At 39.3% G+C, this 22,384-nt stretch overlaps 1 protein-coding gene across 1 annotated transcript in view; it reads right to left on the minus strand.

Moving 5' to 3' along the window:
- Window positions 1-16,823, minus strand: part of SPTLC3 (serine palmitoyltransferase long chain base subunit 3) — an 85,317-nt gene extending 68,494 nt beyond the window's left edge. Inside the window, exons 1-3 of the mRNA XM_053974638.1 lie at window positions 16,752-16,823; window positions 13,284-13,365; window positions 11,160-11,331 (exon numbers count right to left, since the gene is read on the minus strand). Of these exons, the coding sequence (XP_053830613.1) occupies window positions 11,160-11,279 (120 nt within the window). The 5' untranslated portion in view covers window positions 11,280-11,331; window positions 13,284-13,365; window positions 16,752-16,823. The remainder of the gene's footprint in view (window positions 1-11,159; window positions 11,332-13,283; window positions 13,366-16,751) is intronic.
- Between the last annotated feature and the right edge of the window lie 5,561 nt (window positions 16,824-22,384).

Raw genomic sequence — 22,384 nt, forward strand, 5'->3', positions numbered from 1 at the left:
TTGGATAAAAATCCCTGTGAATAAAGGTACCCTTAATAGATACTGATCCCTTGTGTGCCAAGTATTTCACAAGTAGAGAACAAAATGAAGTGTCATTATCTCAAAGTTTATGGACTAAACAAATTTCTGAGAAATGCAATGGTAAGATACACACCATGCAGAAATGAGTGGGAGCAGAAGTAAACAGGGCACTGTGAGCTCCGGGAATAATAACTTCTGGAGGTTTTTATGTATGCCTCATGTTGGCTTTCATGTAATATAAAGGAACACTCTGACAGAAGCTTCTTTCTTATTTGGAGCATAGGTTGAATCTCCTTCCTGCTGCAGATTGCCCAGGTCACTGGAGGAATGAGTTCACACTGCAGCTTCTATTATTTCAGCAGGGAAGGTGCTGGGCCTTTCTCATGCGTCCAAAAGCCCACTTAAAGCAGAGAGTGGATGATACAAAAATGGCTCATGAGTTCACAAGCTGTTAAGGAGTTGACAGACAGATAGCATCACTATATAAATTTTGTTTCTTTAGGAAACCAGCCAAGATTTTATAATGCTACCATGCTGAAAGCTCAAACTATTAGGTGGGGTTTTTCCCCTCATATAATTCTCGTCTCCCCAGTCACATACATTTCAGACAGCTACAAAGTGTTCAGTGGGGAATAAAAACATATATGTCTACCTGAGGTTTTAAAAATCTGCATAACTTGCCATTGATTGAAATTTTGTTTCCTATAAATGTTAACATCTTTATAACAAAATCACAAGCTTACAACACTGGTTCTCAGCAGGCACACAATGAAACAGTAAAAAAAGCCCAAATCTCTGATAATGATCCCAAAAAACCAGATTGAAATTATGCTTCAATTTACTTAAATAAACCCATGTGATTCTCAGCCCACATGCAAGAATTCTAAAGGTCTTTGGTTATATTATAAAGATATAAAAACCTACTAATGTTACCTTATCTCTGCAAATTATGATAGATAAAGCTAATTTTTACCTTCTGACTTGCTTGATTTAATTATGCTGTGGTGGAAGCATAAGGAAGCTAATACAAGATTTTCAAAAGTGTAAATGAATGGATATTTTGGTTTGGGATGACATGGAAGCTAAAAGAGCTCCATTTTTGATCTGTCATGCTTGGTCATACTATACTGTCATACTATTACTAGTAGAGTGTCTGTTGACTTTAATTCTTGCATAAGCTCCAGAGATGTATCTCTGGTGCAAAACCTACTGTGATTTCTCTACCAAATCATAGAGGTGATGAGGAAGACAATAAAAGGAAAAGATTTCTCTCATCTCAACAGAGATGAGATTAAGAGCCAAGCCACTAATGAAGTGCAGAGAACATTTTGTTGGAAAAGGATGGGCGACCTTGCGTGCTATGGAAGACATTGTACGTGCAGGGAAGTGGAATGATCTTGCAGACATTACTTTATGCTGAAAACTGCTGCTGTAACAACAAATCCTCTGCTAGAGGACCAAGGGGCCAATCTGTTCAGCTCCTCACCCTTACAATAGACATGTGGACAAAAGACAGCCTCCCTGAAGCCCTTCTTGATCCTGAATATCTTTGGCTCAAGACAGTCATCGTGTGCACAATTTTATTTCTTTACCTTTCACTGCTGAGTAAGAGATGCAAGGAGGTCAATTAATTCCTTTTCAGGGAGGTAATAAATTACACATCTTTTCAGACAATAGGTTCAACCCAAGGTGAAACCAGATTTTATTAAAGCTGCACCTCCATTCCCAAAGCACAAGTCTCCTGTCTCTGGACACAACCTCATAATTATTTTGCTAACTTGCTAGTGCTCGCAGCATATCCCACATTTCACACTACGCACACCACTAATATGCATCTGAAAATAAACACAAATTATGGAATTGATAAATTTTCTAACCCTTGAAAACAGATTTTAAGAAAAAGCAACTAGATGTGGCATATATCAAGATCATACTTGTCTCAGAATGAAAAAACAAAAATACTAACTTTTTTCTTTAAAAGTTGTAGATTTTGGCAAACACATTTTTTTTTTTTTTTTTGTTTTGGAATCTGTACTTCCTGTTTGGTTATGGGTAAGAAATAGATTTAAGAAGCAAAGGTTCTGACTTCAACCTGAAAAGACACTGTTAAAATATGTATTGAGAGCCAAAAAGTAACAATAGACAAGTTTTGACCACATGAGATTCTTCCCAGATCATTTGATAAAGTAATTTCTTATTTGGGATAAAGCTGGGTTTTACACTGAGAAAAATGAGAATCTGCTTTGTAACACCCCTTACTACTTATTTACCCACAGATGCACCAATCCAATACTTAAAGGCTTATTTCCCCAAGAGTTTTTTGTAACCTAAAGCAAGTGGAAAGAAACCAAGGATAAGCCCACAGGGGTGGATGATTGTGATTACAAGAGAGGAAAAGGGGTGGAGATTGCATCAAAACAGTTTGATGAAGAGTTTTGTTTCATTTCTGTTCAAAATAGATCAAAAGCCAAGAAGATTCCCCTCTTCAAGATTAACACACCCTTATATCTGCTAGAACCTCCCAGACACTTTTACCACCCACATATGCAAACAAACAAGCTGTTTATGTAACAGTGATGCAAGGAAAATATTGCACAGGGGAGAAATTTATAAAGACCCTTTTTTATAAACGAGATGGCTTCAAGAGACTTGCAGACACACATTCTGTGCCAGAGACAAAGTAAAACATTCCCTCTGAGCATGACTGATGTCAAGGGATTGTTGGAAGTTCAAAAGCTCAAACTCAGAAACTTGTATGAATATGATCTCAAAAAGCAGAGGAAACATGATTTTTCAAATGCATTCTTGGACCATGAAATGCCTTCAAAAAATCTTGTTCACTTTGAATTGTTTTATAGTTTGGTGTTCGGATCTGTGTAGCAGCCAAAGTTTTGAGGCTGGTCAGCAGGAAATGCATTCGATCGGATCATGGGGCTGGGATTCTTGCAGGGAATAGCTGACAATGAGGTACAATGTGACAGCCATAGGTGGTCTTAAATTTATTTCTCAGGTTGTATTTCCTGACCTGCAAGATCTCATATAAATCACTAGTCACTGACACATGGCTGCTGGGACTGGGTGGAAACATCTGTGTCCTGCCCTCTCCAGGCAGCAGTGTGGCTGATCTTTACAGATTTCCCCCACAACAGTGTGCATAAGAACCTGACTGCAGCTCACCTTTACCTGCAGGAAGTGCAACCTGGTGATGACAGAGGAAGAAGTGTTCCTTTCAGAAGACAATCCAAGTTTTGTGGAAAGACAACAAATGGGCAGGAAATGGAAATTCTAAGCTAGATTGAGGCATTCTCCTGCAGAACAGGCCCGGGAAGCTCAAGAACATAGAAATTGGCTGCTGTGATACCAGGTGTAAGCTGACAGCTTTGGGCTGTGAGATTAGCCAGGCTGAAGTCTCAGATAGATACATGTGAGTCACATGGAGAGATGTATGGCAGCTTTTCAGACCGTATGAATCAGCAGCAGCAACAGGGAACCAGAAACTCAAATGGAAATTCCTGGAGGAAGCAGAGTGCAGCATTATGTGAGCTGAAATGGCTACAAGTCTCAGCTCTGCATCTCAAATTTGTCTTTCCATATTTCTTTTTTAGATGAATAAATCCTCATGTCTTGGTAGGCTGATGGAGAAGACCAAATATTCTGGAAGCGGAGGAAATGACAGAGCACATGCCTGTGCTTGATCAAAGGAATGAAGGCAAGGATACAGCTGAATGACTTCCAAAAAAAACCCTGAGATGATCAGTAGAACAGATAAGGCATTACTGTATTACATCTACACTGGATGTTCAGGAAATTCAAAATACTTCAGGTGGGAGAAAGACACCTGGCCAGAATAGGTTAAATATTACTTTGTTCTGAAGACATGGGTGTATGTAGATGGCATCTACCCTGGAAATTCAGCTCTTCACCTCACAGTTTTATACTAAAGGTATCTCACAGAATGTTCTGGTCATCTGTCTGAATTCATGTATCTTTAAGCGCAAAACGCTTCAGTTCCTCTTCAGTCTGGCACAAAACACTGCTCTTCTCCTTAACTGGCATTTTTCTTCCATATTCCATCCCACAATTCCATATCCATCCCACAGTGACAACTCTCAGACAATAGCCTCACAAAATTCCTGGCTGGGTTGCTTTCTCAAAGTATTTTCTGTCGAAAAATTAGCTGCCAGGAATGACAGAAATTCTCTGGCTGAGCCACTGGTCATTGTAGGGAAATTTAATTTCCTGCTTTGCTGGTTAATGCCACAGTCCTAGCCACAACAAAAATTACTTTTCTTTAAAAGGAAAGTAAAATCCAAAAATCCACGAGAGAGTTCATATGTCTATTGGCAGAAGATACAGACCTGCATATCATGATGAATTAGGATCTTTACAGTTGTCTTGTACCCTGTAAACCAGGATTTGAAACACCACTGCACACATGCAAAGAGAAAGCTGTGAGAGAGGCAGCATGATGCTAAACATTTTTCTGGTGAAAAGTCTGATTTTATAGAAACTGTGGGAACATAACAGAAGATTGTTGAGGAGAATTATAAACATGCTGAAGTGATCTGCAGCTGAGGTGTAGAAAAACACATATACCAATAGTCGTTTAGGTTTGTGTGTTGGCTAAGTTCAATGTCTCTGTTTCAATAAGAGACCTGAGATAGACTTATAGGCACTCAATCAAACATGCTTGAGATTACATCCCTGCTGTAGGAAAGATCACAGCAGGGAGGTAATCTACACCTGTGACAGCCCCTGAAATACAGGTGAAAACAGCATGTTCAGAGATCCTTTAGCAAGGACTGAGCAAGAACTGGTGTCCCTGCTCATATGGGTCTGCCTAGGTGCTGTGTTGGGGATCCCTAGTTTGACAAGGTAATTGAAATAAATTTACTGTTTTCATTTCATTCAGTGTTCTGTGGTCATCCCTGGGTCCTGTATATGCCAGCTCACAGAGACCCAAACAGGCCCTAAGCAACCATTATCTTATCATTCAGCTCATTATTATTCATATTGCTTCTGCAATGGAACACATCCAGCCACATCCCTCGGTGACATAGCAGGTAGAAGATGCATTTCACCTTTCACGTTTCTGAAAGCCAGACTGCCACTTAAAGCTTGCAAAGGTAATTAATTCTCATGCTGAAGGGATGTAAATAGACAGGCAATAGCACTACCCATGTCATGGCTTTCTATTACTTATTACCTCTATTGAGCACAAATAAGCTTCTTGCCAGACAAATATTCATAGAAGCCTAACTGAGGTTCTGCATGAATTCCATCCATTTTTGGATCACTGTTGCTGACTCACCACAGAAATGCTGCCTCCTTGCATTGAAAGGTCACAGACTCACTTTGACTGGATGGTCTCTGTTTCATCTTCATATTTTAAAGGCAGGTCAACACCAAATTCCCAGCAGGGCACTTAGGGTTTTGCCCTGAAAGGCTCCATATGTTCCATTGCTATAACCCATATTTTGATTCCCACTCCCTCTGCACACATGAAACCCCTCCAGCCTGCAGGCAAAGTATGAACCATTAACCACCACTCTTTGAGCCTGATGATCCAGACAGTTATTACCCATATAGTAGTCTGCCCATCGAGACTGTAATGTCCCAAGTAACACATGACGGTGGTATGACCAATGTCAAGGCAGGTGACATCTATCACTTACCTCTCATAGAAAAATCTAGTCACCTCAGCATAGAATAAAGTCAGTCAAACATTATTTATCTCTGGCACATCTATGCTTGCTGTTCCAAATCACCTTCCTCTCCATGCTCCCAGAAGTGACCTCTGCTAGAAATGATCTGCCTTTTGAAGACAGGTGGGACATTTCTCTTATCAGGGATCTTTGACACCTGGGAGCTTCCAAAGCTGATAGCATGTGGTATCACCTACCACACATGAGTGCAACCCTGTATGGGTTGCCATTTCTCAAGAGATCCATGACTCAACCTTCTTTCACTGCTGGTAGTTTGACAACACAGAGACTTGGATGACTTTGATTGTGAAAAGTGAATCAAAGAAAGCACAGAGTACATCTTACCTGTGGTCACTAAGCATCTGCAGTCACTAAGTCACCCCATTTCTTGATGGGACATGTTTTCCTTGTTCATTCATCTCTTACTAATGTAGCAGTAGGATCTGTTCTTGCTTCCCTTGATACTCTTTGCAAATGTTGATTCCAGGAAATCTTTGGCTTACCTAATTCCACTGCTACATGCCCCCAGAATGCTTCAAAATTCCTCTTTCAAAGGCCATTCTTGTTTCTATCTCTTGTATACTAATTTTTGCACTGGAGCTCAGCCATGGGTTATGTGTGTGTAGCTAAGCCAGTCTCCCAACACAATTACTTGCTTTCATGAGCAGAAGGATGGGCTGTTACTGTGCTAAGTGGAGAATGACCTTAAAGATCTGACATGCTGAATCTTTCAAGCCAAAATAAATTACTATCTGCTCTTTCTGTACAGGCTTAACTGTCCAAAATTTAATTACCTGAATTTAGAGATTTCCAGGAGTTAAGAAGGTAATGACTTTATACCAACCTTATATATTGAGCTATGTGAAAAATCTCAGCCTTGCATGTAAAGTCTCATGCAACACGCTCAAAGCACTGCCACAAGAGTCAGAGACTGTTACATGTGCCCACACAGTGGTGACACCTCAGCTGCAGAAAGATGTCCTCAGTGTTTCCTGCTTCCAATGCACTGAGCTCATCACATAGCAGGGCAGATGACTGAAACAAGGGTGTGGATCCTAGACCTGTGATTATCATCTGAGAGGGCAGGTGCAAAGCAACACATTTCTCAGGCTTGAAACCAAGGAGAAAAGAAGGCAGGACTGAGGATGAGGAGGTCTTATCTGTCATGCAGCTGAAGCAATAGGTACAGTAATTGGCAGAGAATTTGATTGAAAACCAAATCTCAACTTTTTCCTGAGGGAAAATTGCAGTTGCACTTTCCATGAACACATGCACAATGAAAAATGCCCAAAATCCTGAGCTGCTGCAAGTGAAACAGGCTGGACTCAATGAAGTTCCCTTTCAATTTGTTTTTACCCAAACCAATATCAAAATATGAAGATATTTCAGGAAAAAAAATCTTATTATGTTGGTAGATCATTATGGCTGCACAACTAAAGCTGCAAGCAGCTGGAAAGGCCTGATCAGCCTTAACCCTTTCTTCTTGCTCTTCCCTTATTAATAATAACCCTTATTGCTTGACTTTGATTGTGGGAATTAATTTATTTCTTTTCCTACCAGACTCTTTAACATTTATATTGAGTATGCATCTCAAATGACCCACTTACACCTGGTTTGCAAAAACACTTGAAGTGCTGTCCGCATTTGTGAAGAGAGAGCAAAGAAATTACAAGAGACCTTTACAACATACAAGAAAGTTACTGCCGTGAGAACATTTGCATGGCATATTCCTTTCATGACTCTCTTTCTAAACAATCAATGTTTTCTTCAAGATTGCCATTGGGCAATAAATGACATTTGAGAGGAAAGAAACTAGGGTGCCAAGAGCATGGAAGGGACTGAGACTGAATGCTGGAATATTGAACTAAATAGCTAAGTAGAACAGCTAGGAGGAGATTCAGATGTAACAGGACAGAAGTTAAACATAAACAGCTTCTGAATTTTGGAGCCTCCAAATGTTGGAGACTATCACATTTTTGGGTCATCAGATAAGTGGGGCAGATGTTACTGTGCTGGATCTCATCCCAGGTTCTTTTTTGGTTTCACACAGGAGCTTGAAATCCTTGGAAAAGCCTATAGTCTTATTGACTACATGTTTCTTCCAAGCCCTGCCTTTCTCAATGCAGAACATAAAAGTAATGAGTTCACAAATAGCTTTATAATGTCTTGGAGGCTAAGGCATCCAAGGAATTAATCTATCAAAGAAATGGAACTGTTGCATGTGTTTTATAGGGAAAAAAGTTTCCACTAGACAAACATATTTATTGTTTTAAAAATCCAATGTCCCCTATTATTGATACCCAATCAACAGCAATATAACAGCAAAGAAACCATCACTAAGAAAATACCTTCTCCTGGCCAATGCAGTTACATAAATAAATAGGTTAGCTACTGAATTGTGCTTTGGGCAAAGGCAAGTCCAGACTATGGATTCTGGAAGAACACAAAGCATCTGTCTCTGTTAAAAGCACTAACAAAGTGGAAGACATGATCCACAACCCACCTCCCAAAGTTCAGGTCTTACTATGGCCCAGCTTCCAAAGAATACCAGGATTCAGCATGGCTGTGGGGACATGGTAAAGCCTGATGTCCATTAGTACATGGAGAGTCTGTGCTATCAGCTAGAATTGAGTGAATCTGACTTAAAATAATCACAGAACCTATCTGAACAAGCAGTTCCACCCCAAAGCACTCTATCACTTCCCCAAAAGCAACAGCTTCTCTTCTGGTAGGATGCTTCACTGCTTCTTTATCACTCAGCTACCTCCTTTCTGTCCTTGGTGTGCCACAGAATGCTAGAAGCAAAGAGAGCCTCCCTGCTCCCTCACATTTGATCATCCCTAATTACCTTTCCCAACCCATTAAACAAAATTCTTTCTTTAGAAACCCAGGGGGTTTTGTGGTATCAGAATTGCTTCTCTATTTCTGTTAAGCACGCACAGGCACACAAAATGTTCTTACATCATTAAGATGCAAAACACATTGTTCTTGAGCAAGTGTTTTCAAAAACAATGTTTCCAAAGCTAGCATTTCCTGAAGCCAGTGCTTCCTGGGGATTCCCTTGGAAAAAAAAAAAAAAAAAAAAAAAAAGTTTATAGAGCTGATTTCTGCAAAGCCTGATGTTCCAGTCAGACAATTGTGAAAAACGATTGCTATAAGCCTAGAAGCCTTCACTGTGCCATTCACTCACTGCAGTCTCTGCACTAGCTGCCTCTCTCAAACCACAGCATCTCTCCCTCCCCCCCTCCTTGCAAAGTAGCACAGCTGTAACTAAGCCCAAAAGTTTTGGAACTATCACAAGTCTAAAAACAGCATCACCAATCACATCCCTTGAAAATACTAGCACTATATTTCTGTTATATAAGGTGTTTAATGGTCAATTAATTTACTGCATGGGCAGTGAAGTACATAAATGTGTGTGTCAGAGTGTTAGGGAAAATAGGGGCAAGGTGGCTGAAGAGCAAACGAGGAAGAAGGAAGAATGACTGGAATTAAGAGAAACTTGGAAGCCTTGTACAGGCTTCCTTGTGCACCAAGCTGCCATATTCCTTGCTTCTCAGATCCCAGCTTGTAAAATGGGAAGCACACCCCAGCGAGGAGTAGCCAATACAAGCGCACGGAGGACTGTGCGCACACCTCCAGCAGTGAGGCTCCTAAACAGCGCAGGGAGGAAGGAACAGTATCTGTTCCTGTAAAATAGCATCAAGCATAAGCACTGAACAGGGTGAGGCGGCTGGGGCGGGGAAACAGACCAGACAGGAATGGGGAGATTCCTGCCAGGAATGAGATTCCTGGTTCATTCAGGACTCCTGTCTGTTATTGTTTCCTTCTTTCTGTGTTTGGAAGAACACTTCCCCTTGAAGAAAGGGGAAATGGTGTGTAATTTGGTGCACGGTGCTCGACCCAGACTTACCAAATCCGCCTTTGATAAGCCTCCTGAACTTTCTAAGTCTTCACTTCCTCACCACTTCCCTCAGCCATGGATGGCATTTACAAGTGGCTCAGTGCTACTGTCAGATGTCACACAGCAGGGTAAAACACTTTCTCCTCCGACCATGTGGTGCTTGTGAGACTTCACTAATCTTCAAGGTACATCTAATAATATTTCCTTCATTTCTTTGCCACCCTTTCAGGCCAATATTTATTTCCTTTTTTTGCTCATGCTCAGTAATATTAGTCATTACTTTTCTAGCTGTTTACTTCTCTTTTTTATTAAGTAGGAAATCCTAATTAATGCCCTCCTGGGATTTCAAAATCACTCATTTGCAGCAGGTTAACAGTAACTGAATGACAAAGCTTAGCCCTTGAAATCTGTCACAAGTGGAAAGCAAAGACTTAGAACGCCATTGTGGCAAATAGTTAATGTACAAAATGACAAGGAGGTGTATGTGTTATATAAGAGGATAATGAATTAGGTTTTTGGAAGCAAATCCAAGAAAGGCCTTTTTCAATAATTGTGCAAGATTTTTTGCTTTCCTCAGCCAACACAAGTCAGTGATTGGGAAATACTTATATCAGGGGAGACACCTAAAGCCAGACAACCATTAAGCATGACACTGGGCGTGCCCTCATTAGAGTGCTAAGGTGTGTGAGCGCCCCATTTAGAGAAAGATAAAAGATAGCAGTTTATTTGTAAAACAGCAGAGCCCTCACCACAGTCCTCGTCTAAAGCTTCCAGCAGGGATGATTAGGTGAGCGCACAGGCTCCGCAAGCAACCTTCTCCATCCCCCCTGTCACTATCACACCGTGCTGTAAAGCCAGCCTTCTCACAGTCACAACAAGACTTTCCCCTAATGATCACATCAAGATCCAAAATTAGGACGTTCCAAGACAGACAGTAAGCTCCCAATCAGAACAGGTATCACAGAGAGACAACCTTTAAGATTTGGGCTCTTTTGGTAAAAATATACTTTTAGATTTGTTCATTGGATAGCAGGCATCAGTGAAGTGCAGGGATCAGCTATGCCATCCCTGCATAAATGTAAACATCGTGAAAAGACAGCTTTGCCTGCCTACATATTTTTGTTGTTATACTTGAACAGCAACAAATCACACTTTAAAAATTATTCTACACACTTGAAGCTGACAAAACAGCTTTCCACTAGTGATTAATACATTGCAAAGTCAAGTCCACCACCGGTTAAGCTTTAGAAGGAAGTTACTACTTGTGTTTGTTGCATTTGATATGAACTAGATGCTAAGTCAGTCCATGGGATCAACACCATTTGCATGAGCATTCCCAACTCTCTCTGCAGTTTAGGAGAGACAAAAGCAGCGTTAGGTCTCACGATTACAAATTAACACACAAGCCTAATCCATACAAGGTGTTCAATGGACATTAAGATGACCATAAAAATAGCTTAATAAGTAATGTTGCAACTACCTATTTGTTTTCAATATTGAGGCAATTAGGATAAACAATTAAACCTTACCTTTGTTCCTTTAGTGATTCCATTTTTCTTAGATATTCCACTTTTTAAGAGGTTATTCTGTTTCTGATGATGATGATGATGATGTAGATGTCCATTGCACACAGCACTGGGATTAGCCATCTGTTTAAATTAGTCAGATTCTCAGTTCTTAAGGGTGTCTCGGGTCTTTCTACTGTAAAAAAGACAGTGGGATGAGAAGATAAAGTTCTTGGTTAAGGCCTGAAAGGTATCCAACTGGTCTGTCAGGATTTTCCAGGATGAGAGGAGGAACTATCTTTTGCAATCTCTTCAAAACATAAAACTTTCTTTCATATAGCTTCAGCCCCAGCAAGCTAGAATGTGAAATACATAGCAGGAGGTGTGCTGTTAAAATCTCTGAAAATTACTGCTCATTGCTGGCTCTTGCATGAACACGGCTTCTGTGAGTCAACAAGACTGCTGCAGCTACCAAGAAGTGGGTGGATTCAGAGGCGGAGACACTTAAAGATACATAACCTCTTAAATACCTCGAAGGGAGAAACTTTGTTTCTTTTCTCCCAATTACACTCAGTGTAGAGTGACGTCACTCCATAGAAACTGCCAAAATGTTTTGAAAATTTTAACAGTGTAATCTGTGAAATTACATGGTTCATTTTACGAAGAGTATACTAGCTGAAAACAAGTAGTATTGCCCTGAGTAAAGCAGACAAACACTTAAAAAAATTTCTTTTAATCTCTACTTATATGTGTAGCGTGACAGACACAACATTATACCTGCAAAGAAATGGAAAGCATTTTAGTAATAAAATGAAAATTTATCTACAAGTAGATACTACAGACATGTGCACAAGTGTTCACTAGAGTGAACTGTCCCTTTAAACTCAGTTTGGTCAGTAGTAGGATAAATGGCATGCTATAACAATGAATGAGAAATTAATTTTTATAAAGCTGATTCATTTAGTTTTAAAACAAGTCAGGCTTTAATTATATGTGAAACTACTACGGACGACTAACATACATCCTTTCTTTTATGAAAAAAGGTTTTTAATTGTGAAAATGCATATATGGTCTTTGCTGAATCAAATTCTTGTGCTTCAGATTTTAGTGACAAAAAGTAAAAGTAGAAACATCTCTGGTAGCATTTAATAGAATCTCTTCCTCCCAAAATAATTCAAATTAGTGTGGAGATAGATTAAAGGAAAGCTGTATTATAATATCAATTTTGGAAAACAGTTAGGAGGAAAGGCTGGGAGAATAAAAATACTTGAAGTTCTTTAGTTAGAAAAAATTGCTATGCCACCCTGGCAATGAATGTAAGTTATATACAGAAAGAGCAGCTTAGAACTTGAGTACATGGAATGCAGGAGATGAAATGTTAAATAAACCACTGTGAAAATACACAGGGAAACACACTGTGTTGGTTTTGAAAACTTATCTTAGACACATATGAAATTGCTAAAATATATTTTCTTCTTTGAAGTAATTTGCAAAGTGAGATATCATCAATGTACTAGAAAATTTTGGGTCCTGCTTAAGAGTGATCTAAACTTAAATTAATAAGACTGTAGTATTTTGGGGGAAGAAAATAACCTATTAACTCATTAAAATGAACAGAAGCTGTAAAACACCAAAATGTCTTGCCTCACAGTTTTACAAGATTCACCATCAGAAAGCAGATTTTTAAAGTTTTACCTTTTTGGTGCGTTTCCTAGGCAAGAATACCTCATTTCTGTATGAATCAGTTTTGTTTAGGTTTCATTAAGGCATCTGTAAGTATAGCTCACTGACAAATTATTTGTGAATTTAATAATGTCAATTATAGTGGCAAAATAAATTGTTGGTCTTAAGTGGTTAAGAGTTCATATTTGCAAAGAAAAAAGGAGACTGAGATGAGGATAAGCCTGCAGGAAGAATGGTTGGTAATATCTCCTGCATACCCATCCCCTATGGGCTGCTGAGAAATGGAACAAGGTAATGCAAGGCATTCTCTCTGCACCTGGCAGCCCTCTCCCATCAAGGAGCTTTCTTAGCTTGGGAATTGTGTCCTTGATTGTCACAGCAAATCAAACACCTGTAAAACATGCCATCTGCTCAGTCAGTTACTGATCATCTTCCCCCTGTTGTGATAAAGACAAGGACACTTACCAGAGTAGTGCTGTTCCCCTTAGCAGCTTCCCATGTCCCAGCTAGCACCTCTGTCAGGTGCTTTTCCCAACAGGCTCAGCACCTTTCAAGGCACAAAGCAATAAAATGAACATATAGTATGTGTCTTTTTTTCTTCCCCAGTTAAGTTCATGAGGGAAGTGGAATCTCCAGTTAAAACAACAGTTCACATAAAGCAAATTCTGTTGCTAGTTCCAGGCTCTAGGTCTATACTTGCTATCTGTTTCAAGACCCCTGAAATACCAGTGTCCTTACATGAATAAAATTAAATGTGTTATGGTAATTCTAGTTTTTAATGTCTATATTATTTAAGATAGCAAACAAATAGAACTTTAAAAAATACCACATTTAAATATGAGTTTAAATGAGCAATTAAAAAACAAACTCAGAGAAGAGCTGCCCATTTGGATATCTGTTAACCATGACCTAAAAGCCAGGGTTCACAAAACAAATACCACTAGAAGCTGACTAAAATTCCTGCCCTGATCCTATTCAGAGCAAAAGATTTATAGAAGGGATGAGTCTGGCCAAATACACAAAAACCAACCTAAAAAAACAAACAAACAAAAAAACCCCAACAACACCCCCCCAAGAAACCTCCGCAAGTTCCCCCCAAACAGAAACAAACAAACAGAAAACCCCACAAAAACCCAAACAAAACAAAAAAAAAAAAAAAAAAAAAAAAAAAAAAAGCAGAAAAAAAGCCAAAAACTCAACTCAAATCAGAAAAAAAAAAAAACCTCAAATATCATTGTGCCCTTCAGAACTCTATCTTACTCAAAGCCACCTCATCTATTACTCAGGCTTCTATATACAAATTTATCATGTTCCTTGCTACCTGCACCTAAATCTGTTACTCAAATGTATGAGGATCTGTGCTGCCTGGACACTGGAGAAAGGACTCAGTAATTGTCTACTTTGCAACACCAAAACCACCACTAGCAATACCCTATTTTTATGATTCTGAGAAGTGGGAGGAAATCATCTGCTGTGCTGACTGTACAAGAACTGTGTGTATTTAACTGCAGGGGACACCAATCCTACTAAGATTGTATGTGCACTTCTCTTTAGTGGCTTGTGTACTGGTCACTCTTCATACTTTGACAAGAAGATGGTGAATTTCTATGAATCCCAGCAGACCACATACAATGTTCTACAAAAATGCTAGTAAAGTTTCCAAGATGTGACTACAATTACTATAAATCTGTAGGAAAGCCATCAAGGAATTCCCAGGTTCTAGGTTATGAATCCCCAGGTTCTAGGTTTTATTCCTTGCTTTGTCATCATCCTGTTAACACCATCGCATTTTTGCTAACTCACACTGATACCAGGAGAAAAGTGTTTAAGTCCTTTTTAAATGCTCTGAGACCAACTGCTGAGGAGTATGGAGCAAAAGTGAAGTAAAATATATGCAGTTTAATTAGCCAAGGTTTAACAACAGGGCAGAGAGAACAGAGAGGGATAGGACTCTAAGTAGTCTCTCAGTGTTTGAAGAAAATTACTTTTCTGGTAAAAATTCCATTGTTACATAGGACAGGTTAAAAGGCTGAACTCTGCTGATGCACTCAAGAAACAGGGACAAAACATTCTATTAGGTTTTTGGCCCAGTCAGACATGTAGTGTCATTATAGTGGTCACAATGTCCCCATTTAAAATAACAATACTGGATTCACAATGTTCCCATTTATAATAGCAGTACTGCATTACCTACCAAAAAAAAAAAAAAAAAAAAAATGTTGCAAGAAAGCATGAGAGCTCATCCCAGAAAACTGTCATATCATAAACCAGAAGGATTTCATAGGATTCCTGCTCATCCCAGAGTACAGTTACTTACAGCAGTGTTGTGAAATGGTCTCGCAATCTAATGGCAAGACCTTGATAATTTCTGTTCATGACAGATTCCCATTTACATACTACATGAAACAATAAGGGTCTAAACAAAGACACCAGGTAGTGTTATGTTTGTTTTGAGTGGACAAACACCGATGTCAAACAAGAGCTGAAGAAACTAGAAACCCATATTTATTCCTCTGTTAAAATCCAAGATTCTAGTAGTGTTTAAATTGGCAGCAGAGCATGGTGGTAATGGAGTACACAGTAAAAAAACCTTTTTTGTTCTCACGATCATTTCCCTACAATAGGAATCCATCTCATAAATTCCGTGTACCATTGATGACTTATATTTGCTGTATGTGGATACATGGATGTTGGAGGCAATTCCTGCTTTGGATATGTAGAAGACTTCATGAACAAACAGGGAGACACCACAACAACAAAGCAAGAGCAAGTACCAGCCATCAGCTGGTCAGTCACCCCCAGGGTGTCTTTTGAGTCATCCACATTTCACCAGCACCAGCTATAGAGTAAATTTCCCTAAATCCTTACATGGAAGACCCCCCCATCTGTGTTTGCTTCTTTACACCCTATCTAGCAATACATATGTGGAATGCCACATAGGGATATGCCACTACACTTGGAAATAAAACTGCACACCAATACTGAAAGATCCCTCAACTGCCCTTGCACAACTTGAAGGATACGTAAAATGGTTTGATATTGGTCAGAGAATAATCTAGAGCAACTCAGAGCCGTGGCACAGGTGGACGCATGCAACCAGGGTTGCAACAGGGCAGGGCATGGTACAACATGCAGGGCTTCTCTGTGTCTGGCAGGTCCATGCAGCCCCTGCAGAGCCCTGGGGCTGGCACAGCTGCTTCTTGACAGCTCTGCACCATCTTGCTCTTCATGGGGCACAGTAAGATGACAAGACAATGCTTGAAAACCTTAAGCATTTAAAGATGCCGTCAGCCTGGTTTCTTAGGCAATATTACCAGAACCAGTTTTCTGACTGCATCTGGGTGTCAACAGGCTTTGAGTACTCATGGCACCAGGAAATTGTTGGGATTTTCGGTCTGATACAAATATCTGATTGATATATGATACACAAATCTAGTTAGGAATCTGTACCTAACCTGAGGACCGTTGAAGCATTTGCGAGTTTTATTTCCTTTCAAGGATTAAGGCTTCTTAAATTGCACAATTGATACAGTTCTGTCCTTATCTTCTGATACAAAAATAAAATAAATCTGACTAAAATGTCACAATCAGACAAAACCAACATAAATTTTAAAAAATCATACCAAGACAAAAAGAATAACCATATAGCAACTAAAAGCCTGCTGCAAAAATCCAGCATCAAGTGCAAGAGAGCCCAGTGTGCCTTCTGCTCTATCTTCTTGCAATTACAAGGCTGATGCCATTACTACACTCTTATCTGGAAATTTCTCATAAAGTTGAACCTGCAATTCTTACTCCTTAAATAAAAAACTTAGACAGCTAGATCCAGTGATGCCACTAGAACTACTTAGCAAAGCCAAAGGATAAAAAAAAAAACACTTTACAAGCACTAGGTAGAGGCAAAATCTCTTTTGTGGGACATTTCTCACTGACTTCTTTCAGCAGCAATGTGATCCATAGCCATGTAACCTCTAGAGCTGTGCAAGGCAGATTTCAGTTTACTTTTCCAAGACCTCTGCCAGTCAGGCTGATATGTTTGCTGAGCTCTGTAACTTGCCGAGAACCAGTGTGGTATTGTCATTGTTTCCACTGGACATGATGGATGGAGCAGGGGCAGCTCTGTGCCATCTGCTCCTCCTCTGTGTCATCACCACATTGATTCAGACAAGTCATTCTCCACCACAAACATCTGGAACATTAAAACGACTGATACTTAACCAGGTAGACAAATCTCATTATTATTATTACTAATAAAACTGAACAAAACAGACATAGCTTTAACCTATGTTTAACGATGAAATATCAGTCTCTGAACAAGAAATTATGAAGTGATTTCACACAAAAGTTAAAAGTTATTGCTTATTGTTCTTATAATGTAATTTTTCAGTGCTTCCAGAAGCATGAGATTTATGCAGGCCAAGATGAGAACTCGTAATGCTACTCAGTTGGGAAAAAAAAAAATAGCATTGCAAAATACCCCATTTTTTAATCTAACAAGTGGCTCTGTTTTGCAATTCTTACTCACTCAATGAAGCACTTCATTGAATCAGACCCAGTGAGGTCAATAGCCCTACCCATGCAAGTAGTAGTTATGCTTCAAAATCTTTTTATTAGCATTGCTAAATTTAGATTAGTAGATTATTTGCCTTCCCCATTGCCAGTGAACAAATCATTTCAAGACATGCCACAGAATTAGATTTTTGTGTTAAATGTGACTCCATACAGGGGGTCTCTGGAGATTTATTTCCTCTTGTCACTGCCTACAGTTTTGTTATTCACCATTTCAGTTTTGTTTGTCCTATCTCTTAGGGAAGTACAGGTTGAGAGATAAAAAAAAACCAAACAAAATGCCAAAACCTGTGGTTGCCAGTTATGGTAAAGGGGTGGTAGCTGTGTTGCCTTATAAAAATTTTATATTTTTCATTCAGTTGCCTCATGATACTTTACTATGGTTGACATTAGATATTTTTACCCTACACTGTCAAACAGGTGGAAGAAACCAAAATACTGTTCACTTTATCTACTTAACTATAAACATTCAAACTTTCAAAAGCTTTGTCAGATCAAGTTTTTTCTATTTTCACTTGTAGAGGATTTCTTTTGACTATTGAGAGTTTGGTCTCCCTATGGCTTGGCACAAACGGTTGCAATTCTGTTTTAAGCAGACTTCACTGCAATTCTTTCTCAATTTCATGCCTCACTGAAGTCAGTGGAGCTCTGAAGAGGCACCAAGTGTCAGATGTGAGAATGAAAGGGGGAATGAGAATTGAGAAATTTATTCTAGAAATTGTTGCCAAATGCAGGAAGGACAACTGTACAAAATTATCCTGAGAGTTTTTTAAATCCATGAGTTCTGAGAAAGGTGCTTTTTAAAGCTGGTTTAAGATTTATATTTATCATTTTGACATGCAGATTAAATGTTTTTCCTTACTTGAAGTTATTTGTATTAAAGGTTCAGTGCAGAAGTCTGAAACACTCTGCATTTGTTACAGAAGCTTTAGGAGCACAGTCTGGTATTCCAGAAACCCTGCCATGTTTCAGGAGCTACAACTCCAGGAGTTCAGTTCAAAGCTGGTACATATACCAGAAAATAAAATCAATCGAAGGCTCCCCAGATCAGCAGGTCCTATTCAACACAGCTTCAGTCACAAAAGATTTTCATTAAACCCCCTCAAGTTTATTGGAGTCTTTTAATTCTCCTGCCAAGACACTAGAAAACTAAAGTTACTTTCCTGTAATATCTGTTTGTTTTTACATTCCACGAAATCTCTAACTTTAATATTATGCACAGTAAGCTTGTCAGATCTTGGTAAAGAATTTTATCAAATGTTACTATTTTCCAGTCTCTACAGTTCTCTTTTGAAACAATCCCCTATTCAAACCAAGCATATTTAATATCATTGGAGAAGAGTTGAGCAAGTTGGGCCTTAGAGTACTTTTATACAGGTGTCATTCCACAATCCAGCCATTCATACCTTAGCTGGGGAGGCAACTGTTGCAACTCTCTCAGCTACATTTAGCAGCCTATTGCTTGCAGTGGATTTCAAAGCAATCTTTCCTAAACAGGATAGAGGTCCTCTGCTGCTTTTTCAATGCTGCTAAAATTTCAAGCCATCATGATCAGCTACAGCTTGCTCTGAGAGCAGTGCATGTCCCTCAGCTCCTGCACTCTCACTGTAGCTAACACACGTCTGAAACTGTCTCTTACCTGGAGTAGCTCCTCTCCTCACCTGCTATGCACTGTGCTAGCAAACAGCAGCTGATGTCATAGAGTTACATACATCATTACAGTTTCTTTGCATAAGGTTTCCTTCTCTTCTTTTTATCTGCTAAAAATGGAACAGAGGTAACTCATGACTCATGACTGAGACAGGCAAAAATTAAATACTCAGCAGTAAAGGCTCTGCTACGGTTTCCACTGCCTGAACTGGTTCCCTGCTTCTGCTCATCCATGGGATAGATGTATTCCTGGTACCACCTCATCCTCTTGGACCATGCCACAACTGTGGGGGACCTGGCTGGATCCCCCACCCCAGCCTCTCCACAGTGCCATGCATTCACTGTGGCAAAAGCAGTGCTGGTGCAAGGTCTTCACCTGGTTGATGGTCCAGAGCTTCTGCTCATCCCCTTTACCATGGAGCCTGGCTGTGGTACTCCTGCCAGCCTATGCAGGACAGATCAGCATCACCCCCAGCAGGGTGGGGGAAGGTTTAATAGACTGTTGTCATTGAAAACAGGTGCATAGAGGAAAGGAGTAGAGCAGGGTTTGAGAACTGTCAGGAGAAATTCTCGAGATCGAGGTTTACTATTGTACTTCTGTGAAAGAAATGCCAGGAAAAAGCCCTTATTCCTCCCTTCCTTCCCACAGCAACTGCCATGCTTCAAACTGCAACCTTTGCCAGTCCTAGCAGCCAGTTTAGTTTGTTAAGATTTCTGGTCCTGGTAATGAAGACAGCTGAGCCATGGCCCTTTGATTGCCCTCTTCTGTCTGACGTGTAAGGCAGTGGTGGAACAGATCTGGCAGAAGCACTTGTTCATGGGGACCAGTTTCTACGGCCCTGGGAGCCAACTGACATCAACACGTGCCTACAGGATGTGCTACTCGTTGTCATGGAAGAATTTCAGAATTACGATACTGTTTTTAGCCTTTTAAAACAGTGTGACAACTGCATCTTTATCACTGGATTTCTGAGGCCAGGAGACACCGACAATCATTAGATTCAAGATTAGAATAATTAAATTCAAGATTAGTACAGTTTTACTCAGACAGTGTAGCACTCTCATGGACCAAAGCCTGGGGCTCTATTAGTGATCTGAGTTTGACTAAAGGATCTCCCAGGAAAATTCTCTCATGTAACTAGAATTGCTCAACAGTAGGAAATGTAACACCTTTGCAACATGTTCAAAATTACTCAGGATCAGATTTTGATGTTTAAGACAAATGAACAAACACACACACACGCACACACAAACACAAACTCATCAGTTATGTATTAAAAAAAAATCTAGAGAGGAAACCAAAAAATCCTGTAATCACTCTTGCAGTGAGTCACGGCCTTCTCCTTAAGAAGACACATGTGCCTCTACAGGGCTTCGCTGACTTCTGGCACCCTGTCCAGATTAAGATTTATACCTGGGTCTATCCAGGTCTAGTTTATATTTGCTTTTATTCTTACTATTTAATTCACTATCTTACTGATTTGATAAGAAACTTAGATATCAACTCTGACACTAAGCACAAGAACTCTCAGACCAAACCCACCTTACACATGATGCTTAGCGAAATACTTTAATTAACTTCAGGAAGTAATTAAAGACAAATCCCAGATTTCATATACTATAGAACAGGAAGAAAGTCATCCACACATTTGCTCCTTCCCACATAAGCTTAATTAGAACTGTCGGTGGACTTTACAAGAATTCAAACCACTGCTCACTATCATGACCTTTTGATAACAGAGCCCACCTTTAACTTAAGTCTATTTAACAAACTATCATTCCCAGAACACCAAGGCTGTTCCAAGACATCCTTGCCTTCCTACAGTTCCACACATACTTTTGACACTTCCAATTAAATCAATACAGCTGTTCACAATGCAAAGTTAAGGCTTAAAATAATTGTTTTTAAATTACACCAACATTCCTGACCCTTCTCATAACATTCCTCAGATCATGATTACTAAACGTGGTTACAGTTTGGATTCTAAGGAGTTTTCTCTCCAGGGTTGCCATGGCCTTCCTAAGACCTCACGTTGTACCTCTGTTGCTCAGCATCACTGTCGGTAAAATACAAGTTATTTTGCAATCTCTTAAAGGTATGAGACAGGTAATTATTACTGAATGAACACCAGTAAAAAGCAAAGACTTTTGGGTTAACAGTAGCTAATGTGGCAACAAAAGTCAGGATACTGCCATGTTAAGTCTCTCCTCTGACCTCACAGCATATATGAAAATGTTTGATCTGTATTTTACTAGATACTGCTATGTCCCAAGTCATTCAGAAGAGCTGTGAAGGCTTTCTAGTCAGTTCAAAGCTGGTTCTCTTAACTTGTATTTACTGGACTCACATTTGAGCTAGATATTGGGAGAAAATTCTCTTCCTATACTCAGCATTCCAACTGGCAGTTTTATCAATGGTCTAACAGGATCTAATGTATTTTCCTGTAGATCCAGCTCCTGAAGCAATGGAACTTTGTGAGAGTAGTGCCTTTTTTATTGTTGTTTTTTTTTTTCTTTTAAAATAACTCTTAGTCATTTTAGTAGAGCTTTTTTTTTTTTCTTTTAAACTGACTTCAGTTCAGTGCTTTTTCTGCTTTCATATGGTCTTCTACAGGCACAAAGATAAAATCATGGTATCTTAATGAAAGCTGAGATGATAAATAGCTGTGGGAACTAGGCTTCAAAATAAACAACCAATATAGCGAGACCCTTGTTGAACCTAAAGCCTTGGTAATTCTGGCTGTGCAGCATTTTGTAATTTTTATTATCCTGCGAGACTGAGTCCTAGTGTTCCAATAAAATCAAGTTAATAAACTGCATTTTTAATTTTCAACTGACCTTCTACACTTGAATTTTATTTTCAGATCTTAGTTACAGATAAGAAGTAGTTCACATTATTTTTTCTGCTGCCTCGGGAATGAATAATCATATTTAATAAATTTTTTCCTATGTTTCAATATTTCTTTTGGGTCAAACCCAAGATTGTTTAGCAAGTTTTTCCTAAACACTTAAACACACTCTAGTTGCCTTTTTTTCCTTTTTTACCTTTTCAATTTATCTCTAGATGGTAAAGATCCCCTAACTGATAGACCATTTTCATAATGAGAGACAAAAGTTCAAATTCATTCTCTGCCAGATTCATAACAGCGATTCTCAGCTCCTTTCTGCACCAGGGACTTAAACCACCAAATTCACTGCTTATTTTCACTCTCTGCCCCTATAGCCAAATAAAATTTTATTTGTTCCCTTTGGGAAAATCTTTCAGTGAAACAGATGCAGAAGAGTACAGAAATAAGCATTAGTTTGGGAAAAAAAAAATCAGAACTTCCTGAAACTTTTTTTTACCT

Source organism: Vidua macroura, chromosome 3, assembly GCF_024509145.1.
Source record: "Vidua macroura isolate BioBank_ID:100142 chromosome 3, ASM2450914v1, whole genome shotgun sequence".
Classification (NCBI taxonomy): Eukaryota; Metazoa; Chordata; class Aves; order Passeriformes; family Viduidae; genus Vidua; species Vidua macroura.